Source organism: Zootoca vivipara, chromosome 10 (assembly GCF_965207765.1).
Source record: "Zootoca vivipara chromosome 10, rZooViv2.hap1.1, whole genome shotgun sequence".
Lineage (NCBI taxonomy): Eukaryota > Metazoa > Chordata > Lepidosauria > Squamata > Lacertidae > Zootoca > Zootoca vivipara.
Window position 1 is genome coordinate 47,358,697 of NC_142593.1, and position 10,102 is coordinate 47,368,798.

Genomic DNA, 10,102 nt, shown 5'->3' on the forward strand with positions numbered 1-10,102 from the left:
ATTTCTGGAAACATGGGCCGAATTCCTAAAATACACTAGAAGTATTTTGAAGATTGTATCTTCAAAGCAACACAGTAGATTAAATTAACTTGGAAAGTAAACTCAAAAAAGTTTAAGCCTACAGTGGGTTACTTTTGTTTCTTGTTAAGGAATCGCCCTCATGTTAGAATATTTCAGACAAGAAGGCCACTGACAACTGGAACTTACGAGTATTAAGTGAATGTGTTTTATTTTACATCATGATGAGAGAACATAACACCTGTTTAATAAAAGTATACACATTTGTAACTTCACCCAGAATACACTTTTAATGCACATTAAAAAAGCGCTCCTTACAAATTGTTTTGCAATCCAAATATACAATAGCTTGGAAAACAAATAGTTTAGAAAATGAATGCCAATGTAAAAAGACTACTTAAACCTATAACAGTAGAGTTTCTGCATGGCTCATCTTTACAGTTTTCTTACTGCTTCATCAATATCAGTAATCTGTTCCTTCAACTGGCTCCACTGTTCTGGATTTAGAGAGATACCTAAAGTAAACCAAAACAAATCCTTGGAGGTTATTATAGATTCACACTTATGCTATAAACACACACAACTGCACAATTCACAATGCAGAGATGCTTCAAGAGAACCTCAACTTTTGTATTTAAAAAATGCAGATTTGAGGACAAGAAACTTGAAAGGTAGGATCTCAGAAAAGTTGGGGGGTCAGGGGCAATCAGTGCCTCTATGATCCAAGCCAAAATTTATGCAGTACAAAGTAGATAATCCCTCTTCAGGAATTCTACCAAGCCAAGTATTTACTCAAGACCAGAGAAACAAGTTACCTGGAAGTCACACTTGACATGGCTCACTTATAACATTATACACAGCGAGCTTGTTGTAGTTAAGACTTCAAACACTCATCAAAATGTTACTTGCAGTTTCTCAGCCCAGTTTAAGAGTGCCTAGATATTAAAAGCCACAGAATACATACCTAAGCCTCAAAGGCCTTAAAAGCTGGAGGGGTTCTGACATGCTGATTCAGCACACAAGTACTGTACCATCCAAACAACAGACTGAAAGATTAGTAGGACCAGCACTGACAGCACAATCCAAACAAATGGCTGTAGTTATTCAAGGAACTTTGTCTCCTTTTGACCTACTTGTTTCCTGCTTTTTGAATGGAAACCGTATGTGTGCAAACAGTATGACCAGGAAGGGCATACAGGACAGACTACGCAAGTCAGCCTACCCATTTATTTGCATTCTATGATCAGAATCATGTATTTCTTTTTGTATTTTAGTAGGCCTAGCTAGAGCACAGATCAGCTGAACGTATTGCACAGACAGTTTAAAGATCTACAAGACTGCATTATGTTCTTTCCTGTTCTTTCCTGCCTCACCTGCTCAGGCCTAGCATCACCTAGGATTTCTGTCAACAGGATCAAAACAAAACAAAACAAAACTGAATGCAGCTCAAAATTCACTTTGAGAACTTCGAGTTATATGCAATGCCAAACCTCAATGGGTGGGGATGGAAGGGAATGTGTGCAAAATGAGAGGCAGGTGGTGATCTTAGTTAGATTCCTAAACTAATAATCTAACAAACCTGAATGAACTGCTGGGGCCAGAGAAACAGCAACCTCCAAATACATCTATGTCCAACCTGTCTATATCTACTTTGAGGGTAGGCAAACCAAGAGCAGGAAAACAAAGGAATGTTTAGTTGTGTTCAGATTGGCCACTTCACACAAACTAGTTAAATGTAGTGTGACTGAATGTGAAAAAGGACAGAATCTGTATGCCTTTAGTAGCTGTGTAGAACAGGGAATTTTGGTAGATGTGTCTTGCTATGTCATGTCTGGTATATCTAAGTAGTATTGATAATGTGGAAGAATGGACTGTACCTCCCAATCCTTTATTATTCTGTTGGGAGCCGCCCAGGGTGGCTGGGGAAACCCAACCAGATGGACAGGGTATAAATAATATTATTAATAATATTAATATTACACCTAGTTACCCTGACTTAGATGTTTAGGTATGAGGCCCAAGAACCCATTATAGTGCATAACCTATTATCAAAAACTGCAGTCACCATGCAGACAACATAATAATTACCTTTTCTGCCAGGTTTCATTTCACCTTCTTGATCCATCCAGTATTCTCTAATATCAATTAGGACTTTACCTTTAAAATCACGAACACTGACATATCTCATTTTACCAATCTGCCAACAAATTAGAGAACTAAATCATTATTTCACCAAACACATGTGATACAGCTCTTCAAGCACTATTAAGGTCTTGTGAATGATACAAAGTAAGACTAGATTTTATTTTATAGTTTATGGGATCAAGTGTTTCTTCTCATTGAAATCTCTTACAACTAACAAACAATGATAGCTCGAAGAGACAGGAGAAGCCAAATCTTCCTGCAGAAGTTACCGGTATTTCTAAACCAAACTGATTTATTTCCTTTTTCTCAGAAGCGTGCTTTTTTATAGAAATATTGTCAAGGAATATAAAAAACCCCAAGAGGAATCTACTCAGTCACCTTCAGCCCTTGACTAATGAGGACAGAATCATCATCCTAGCCTTGGGCTTTCAGAAATATGAATTCACATTCAAATTCAGAAGTAGGGTAGATACAGTGGTACCTCGACTTACGAAGACGATCCGTTCCGCGGCCGTCTTCATAAGTCGAAGTCTTCGGTAGTCGAAGCGCCCGTTCTGCGCATGCGTGAAGCGCGATCTTGCGCTTCTGCGCATGCGCCGACCGTGCGGACTGCTTCTGCACAGGCACATCAAAAAGACTTCTGGGGTTGTTGACTTCGGAAGTCGAAACCTTCGTAAGTCGAGTCGTTCGGATGTCGAGGTATGACTGTACGCACGAGTTCAGTAAATTCTGGTCTTCAAACTCATGCATATAGACTGAGATTATGATTAGCATCTGAAAGTAACCTTAAATGAAAGGCAACCAAGTTGATTTCCATTTCACCAAGAACAGCAAGGTATGAAAAAAGGAAAAACATATACATTACATTATTAGAATGTGCTCTTGTAAACAAAGTACAGTTGTACTTCCTTTTGCGTCCGGGATCCGTTCTGGAGCCCCGGACGCTCGACGAAATCCTAGCTGCACATGCACGATTTAGTGCTTCTGTGTGTGCGACAAACCCGGAAGTAACCCGTTCCGGTACTTCCAGGTTTGCCGTGGACGTTCGACGAAATGGACCCTAAATGAGGCGGACTCAAAACGAGGTACGACTGTACAATGAAAATGTGCTAGGCTCCAACTAGAGGCCCATATTTAGTTTAGGGGACCAAACCCATACGCAAGCAATTTCAAGATTAGTGTTCAGGTTGCACCATCAAGAGAAAAAAACATTCTGGAAGCATTAAAGCAGGAAACTGCAGTCTGCAGGATGCTAGTTAGAAAAATTGATAGCAGCTGATACTCTCAGAAGCCTAGCTCAAAAAGAATTACAGTGAACCATATTTAAAAAAATATGGTGGATAATGATGCAACAGTTTTGGTCAAGGATATTACACTAAGTGCACCGAGATGCAAAAGCACCTTTTTATAATTCTAAAATTACTAAACTGTCTGAAGACCCCCCAAAATGCCACACATATTTGCAGGATTGAATAGCTTCTGTATCTGTTGTACAGTGGTACCTCGGGTTACAGACGCTTCGGGTTACAGACTCCCCTAACCCAAAAATAGTACCTCGGGTTAAGAACTTTGCTCAGGATGAGAACAGAAATCGTGTGGCGGTGGCGCGGAAGCAGCAGGAGGCCCCATTAGCTAAAGTGGTACCTCAGGTTAAGAAGTTTCAGGTTAAGAACGGACCTCCAGAACGAAATAAGTTCTTAACCCGAGGTACCACTGTATTTCAAAGAATTACAAAAATCTCTACCACTGAAGATGTCAAGAACATCTTGGATGTGCCTTGGCTATCAATAGTATAATCTTAGTATAATTTTGCAATGTGAGGAGTAACATCTGAAATGTTTTTAAATGTTGACTCCTATGTGATTAAGAGTTGCTTAAGAGTTTCAACATACCCAACTGTAAGTTCCACTAGCTCAGGCCTCCTCACTTGTTATAATCTTCCCTTTTCTGCATGCAGCAACATCCCAATCCCATGCAAATGGCTCATGACCACAGGACTTTGAAACACACAGTTCCTGCCCATAGGCAAAATTTCCTACACCTAGCCCACTACCTCCACTTCTCTAACCGCCCCCCCCCCCAGTCTCTGCTCCCTATTTGCCATTTTCACCAGCACCTCCAGACACTTCAATTACTTTCCACTCTCAGAGTAAACAGGAGAACCAATGGGGAAAAAACTCCATGCAAAATGTTATTACCGTATAACAGTAATTTGCTTAAGGTCACCCAACAAGTTGCTAGTTGTACTGTAATATGAAGCAAAAAGTTCCTAGCTCATGCTCTTAACCATGATACTGCTTACCAGTTAGCTGTCCACAGTAGTACAAGAATGGATAATTAAATTGTTAATTACAAAATCAAGCTTTCTAAACTGCTTATCTTTAATTAAGAACACCACAGATAGGAAAATACTGTTGCTTGGAGAAGTTCAGCTTCCTTCCTGAACTTCCTTCCTACCCACTACTTACTGATCCTAAACAAAATCAATTTTACTTCTCCAGCTCTCCTACTTCACACTACTCCCTTTGTGTTACTTGCGTTAACTAGTAATGGGGAAACTGTTTCTGCAAGAACATAAAGCTTCTGAGTCCATATAGCTTTTCTTTGGATGAAGGTCAGTATACAAATATAATAAACAAACAAACAAACAAACATAGCAGTTTAGGAAAGCTGCAACTAAATCTGTTTGCCAGTGCTTGTGTTCTAGATGCTTGTAAATGCGTTTAGCTCACTGTCGTATTAAGGATTCCAATCTTGCAAAGTTATGAAAACAGAACACTAGCTTTATTTATTTTCCTGATGACGACAGGTCTTCCACTTTGTAAAATTCAAGTACAACCCACAACACAAGAACTGGGGATCCCACCAACTACTCAAAGAGCCATCAGTTACCTGAAACATATTCTCATCTCTGTTGCTACTTTGCTTGGAGGAGGCAGCACCTTTGGAGCTTTCACCAGTCTTCTGTTTCTTCACGGGCTTTTCAGGCACTGCTTGTTTTTTCCTTTTCACCTTGACATTTAAAAAATCAAAGTGGATTAAGAACCTACTGGAGAAGCAGTAGTTTCAAGTTTACACCAATATGTCTCTCCTCCCTCCCTCACAACAACGTAGGAAGAGTGTTCAAATGTACAGTATATTCCTGCGTATAAGACTACTTTTTAACCCAGGAAAATATTCTCAAAAGTCGGGGGTCGTCTTATACGCCGGGTCGTATCTCTTATACGTCGCGTATATCCCAAACTCTATATTTTAACTGGAAAAGTTGGGGGTCGTCTTATGCGCCCAGTCGTCTTATACGCCAGAATATACGGTACTCAATATTTGATCAGAGAAAGCCCCAGAAAACCATTTAACAAAAAAGTACCCATGTTCACAGGGAAGGCACAATACATACAAGGAACAATTTTAGTAAGTAAAAGCTACATTTTTCTCATTGTGGAAAACTAAACCTTTTTCTATCAAGGTTCGATGCAGGCCTTAAAAGGTAAAAGAAGCCTTATTTACATCACTGCATACTTCAAATATAACATTAAAGTTGCGTGTCCAGAAGGCCTGATAAAATCAATGTGAAACTGCAGCAAACTCTCAGAACAGTCATGAATGGGGTCAACTGCCTTTGCTTTGTATTGAGGAACTTCCTCAGTTTGTTTACTCCAGTATTTCACTCTAGATACGGTAACTTGGGCTTTCCATTGCCACCAGAATTCCCTTAATGTTCGGCAAACTGTGTTGGTAAATAATAGGCACTTCCCCTCAATAGAAGTGTTGGTTGTACCAGCAGCTAGGATATCAACATACAAATGAAAATGTAAACTCCCTTAAGATTAACTGGATCAAAGAGATGCAAAATAATGTTGCAAAATAATGTATGCAACTTTCTACAACATAATGTATAAAAGACTGGGGGCTGGCAATACCAGACTTAACAGCACTTGAAACCACAGCTCAAAAATGTTGCCCTTTCTGTCTGATCTTCTGTGAGAAAGGCCAAACCAAGATCCCAATTCATTTGTGCTCAAAGGCTCCCCAAACTATTTTGACCCCGACCTGATCTATGCTGCCAATCCTGAATACCTAAAGGCCCCCCAAAAGGGCCACTAACCAAAGAATGTTAGTTACAGGTACATAGGGAATTGCTTAAAAATATTTAGATGAAAAGCCAAATTCATCTATTTGCAAAATTTTGTGGCCTGGGGCGGAGCCAGGGGCTTTGAATGCATAGCCTGGTGCCTTACATTCTACTAGTTCAACAAAAACACCGTTGTGAAATTCTCCAAGTACAGCCAAGTAGCTCAGAGAATAATCAGGCCATGGGCGTGATGGAATCCTGCTCAGAGATGACATTTCAGGACCAAGCTAGATGTTGCTCATTTGAACATTTTATTAAGCACATTAAGGTTAACAGTTTGCTGTTCAGAACATTTATCTGCAAGCTAGAGGGATCCATCATTTCCAAGATTTTGTGGTAAACACTTCTATACGTTATGCTTCTGTATGCCCCCTCACGGCAAGTGGGTAAAGCACCAGAGATTGGTAAATATGTGGATGGTAAAGTTAAATGTGGTAAAATGTGAAGTAACTATATGTCAACATTGTGAGAAACTGCAACTGGACTAGTACTTAACCCCTAAGTACCAAAAAAAATTCCCTCAGAGATTCATCCCCCCACTTTACTGACTACGCTTGCTAAAAAAAAGCATTCAGCTACAAGAGAGCTCTGCAATCTTCTACATGCCTAACTAGGTCCTAAATACCAGTATAAGTGGAACTTGAAAAAGAAATGTGCCCAGAATTGTGGGTATACTTGAAATGAAAGGTATAAAAGGGTCATTGCCTTATAATAGGTTGATGTATTTAAAAAATACAAACAGAACAAAAAATAAAAAATGAACAAGTTCTGATCCAAATATTCTATAACTTAAAAATGAAATAAAAAAATCTTCAGTAGCACAAGTATGCCCCCAAAAGACTGACTCAATTAAAGAGAAGTGCATTTTAATTATCTTTTTAAGAACAAGGGAAGTAGATTGGATAATTGGCTCCCCTGAAGATCTATTTATTTTATACCGTTATGGCTTTTTTAGGCATACATGCAAGTCTCAGTCATTTATGCACTTATTTGTATTAGTGGAAAGCATAAACTCCAAAATTAGTTTCTGGGTGGCTTATGCCACTATCTTATTCTTGCTCAATATTGTGTGTATAGAGAGAAAGGGAGAGAGAATCACCTTTTTGTCAACTTCACTGTCCGAATCACTGGCAGATGAGCTTGAAGACACAAGTTCTTTTGATTTCGGCATTCTAGGAAGGAAAAAAATGTATTTTTTTAAAAGCTTCCTACACTAAGTGATTGTTACTATTTCACATCCCCTCACATCAAGCAATCTCCTCCATCATTGTCATTTCACGCACAACTGCTTGGAAGTTCCACAGAAATAAAATGGGCTTCAAAGTAATATTTAAGATTTGGGATACAAGCCACATATTGGCATTGGGCTTACCATTAGGGGAAAGTGGCAGTAGGGATACATAAGTGACTATGGAGAGAAACACAAAATGCTTGGTTGTAAGGTAGCTTTGATTTTAAATAGGGTTATCTGATGTACTATTTGCTTATGAGACAGTGAATGAGACCCATATAGGATGTTACTCTTATCTTAAATCAATACTACTAACACATTACAATCCTATCCAACTGTTGTTTGAAGCATTGTTACAGTCTGATAGAGCTGAAATTATTCTGTTAGAGCAAAGGCAGAGAGCATGGAGGAACAGTAGGGATCCAGATGTTTTAGACTACAATTCCCATCTTCCCCAACCACTGGTCCTGTTAGCTAGGAATCATGGGATTTGTAGGCCAAAACATCTGGAGGGCCGCAGTTTGGGGTTGCCTGCTGTAGCACATGCCTCTGAATCCAGAAAGACGAGGTGTAACACAGGCGTGGTACTTACACATTCTGTCATCATGTGGGTGGACCTCAGATGTTCCCACAAAGAAACTGAGGAGGCCACAAATATGGGGATTTTTATTTTCTCCAGGAAGATTGAAGTAGTCAGGGAGGAGTTGCAGTTGGCCCATGGGTAGTGGTGCAACATAGGTGTGCAGATTTCTTTAGGGCTGTGCTATCCCAGACATTGGTGGTAACACTATGCTCTGCATTTTCCCCCTCCCAAGAATACTAGTTGCTTTTTTCAGTCTTGACCCTCTTCTGAGTTTGCCATGTGTCCACTATTTGAGCGGACAGTCCGCTTTTTTCACATTATGTTCACTATTTTTTTTCACAAAATAGTGGACATTTTTTATTCAAAAGCTTTATGATGAAATGGTACGTAATCTAAAGCTGTACAGTCTAAGAAAATAAGGTTCACAGGAAAAAGCAAATGGCGGGTCACTCAAAATGCAGAGAGCATGTTACTGTTGGGGCCACGGTATCCTAGAAGGCGCCATGGTTTTGTTCTGGGGGGGGGGGTCCTTCATTTGAGCCAATGGAGAGAGAAAGTGCAGCACGAGGTCCCATGGGGAGGAAATGCGGGAGGAGAGCAGGTTGCCAGAAAATCGGAGAACCGTTTGGTCGCAAGGGAACCCGAGGGTCATCTAGTCCAACCCCCTGCAATGCAGTAACCCATTTGCCCAGCGTGAGGCTCGAACCCACGGCCGTATCGTGCTCTGCCGACCGAGGACCCGTAACCAGCCAAGATGAAGACGGGGAGAAAGACCGACGAGACCACGAAGACACGACAGGATGGAGGACCAGAGACGGCGCCTTTAAGACAGCCGTGTAAATGAAGTTGGGGGGGGAGGGGAACTTGGGCCAACACAGTGAGGTGGGAATCCCCCCCAGGCCAAGTAGAGATGGGGGGCGGTTCCCAGCCGCCATTTTCTCCCTCCCTCGGATGCTTTCTCTGCCCCCTCCCTTCCCCAACATGGCAGCCTCTGGGCTGCTGCTGCGCCGCCGCCTCCTCCCTTATGTTTTCCCCCACCCCTTTAGAATTAGGGAATGCCGAGTCCGAACACGACCCGCACCGATAGGGAGCCGTTATTTGCCCCATTGCTCCCTCGCTTCTTTGGGGAAAGCGTCGCCGCCGCCGCTCATTTCAGGGACTCGGGTCCCGAGGAGCCCAACATGGCGGCTCCAACCGCCGCGCCGCGCGCGCAGGCGACAGCGAGGGCCGAGAGTTCCATTCGAACGTGACCCCCGCCCCCCCGCAGAAAGAGCCACGAGAGGAGGGATGGGGAGCGCGCGAGGGTAGTAACGGAAAAAGCAGCACTCACGTTCTACTCAGCGCCCGCTGCTCTAAATTGCCTTCCTCTCGGCTTGCCTTTTTTATCCCCGCCCCACGCCGCTGCAAAAGCGGAAGTGACGTGAGCTCCGTCGAGCCGCCCACTCCAAAAAACCGCGTGAAGACGCACACACACCGGCGTGAAGTTAGCTCGCTGCGCGCGGCGAGGAGCACGGACGGTGAGAAGCGTGTTAATGACTCGTGGAACGTAGAAATGCGTGCAGCATAAGCCACCTTAATTAAAAAAAAAATCAAAGATTTCTTTTATTTAATCCATTTTAAAAACCCTCAAAAAATAACACGATAAAACTGAGAAAAAATTACAGCACGTGATTTATAACATAAAACGGTTAAAACATAAAAACTGGTTTAGATAGCCTCAACTTTATAAGCTTCTGGGTAGGCTTGCCTAAAATGTTTCCAGCAGGCGTAGAAAGGAGTATAGCGCCGGCTTGATCATAATACAATACCGTAGACAGGGAAGTGCAGGTGCTGCTACATTGAAAGTTATTACAAATGTGGAGTGGGTATTACCGGGTATGTGGCACCTGTATGTTCAAAGCGTGTGACTTGTATTCCATGGAAGTTCATCATCATCATTCTATATTTAAAGTAAGAACAGCTAAAAACATGGGAATGCAACCATTAAAAAACT

At 41.7% G+C, this 10,102-nt stretch overlaps 1 protein-coding gene across 1 annotated transcript; it reads right to left on the bottom strand.

Annotated features, from left to right (window-relative positions):
- Positions 1-203: 203 nt before the first annotated feature.
- On the bottom strand, positions 204-9,482 carry SUB1 (SUB1 regulator of transcription). The gene is made up of 5 exons (XM_035100396.3): positions 9,440-9,482; positions 7,395-7,467; positions 5,056-5,175; positions 2,107-2,215; positions 204-533 (listed from the first exon to the last, which is right to left on the bottom strand). Exons 2-5 carry the CDS (start codon positions 7,464-7,466, stop codon positions 454-456), a joined length of 381 nt encoding a protein of 126 aa, XP_034956287.1. The 5' UTR covers position 7,467; positions 9,440-9,482; the 3' UTR covers positions 204-453.
- Positions 9,483-10,102: the final 620 nt, after the last annotated feature.

Excerpts from the sequence above, each read along its gene's own strand:
- SUB1 (XM_035100396.3), bottom strand. The coding sequence starts at position 7,466 with ATGCCGAAATCAAAAGAACTTGTGTCTTCAAGCTCATCTGCCAGTGAT. Across the intron at positions 5,176-7,394 it reads ACAGTGAAGTTGACAAAAAG|GTGAAAAGGAAAAAACAAGC; the intron begins GTGATTCTCTCT and ends TTAAATGTCAAG. Across the intron at positions 534-2,106 it reads AATGAAACCTGGCAGAAAAG|GTATCTCTCTAAATCCAGAA; the intron begins GTAATTATTATG and ends GGTTTACTTTAG.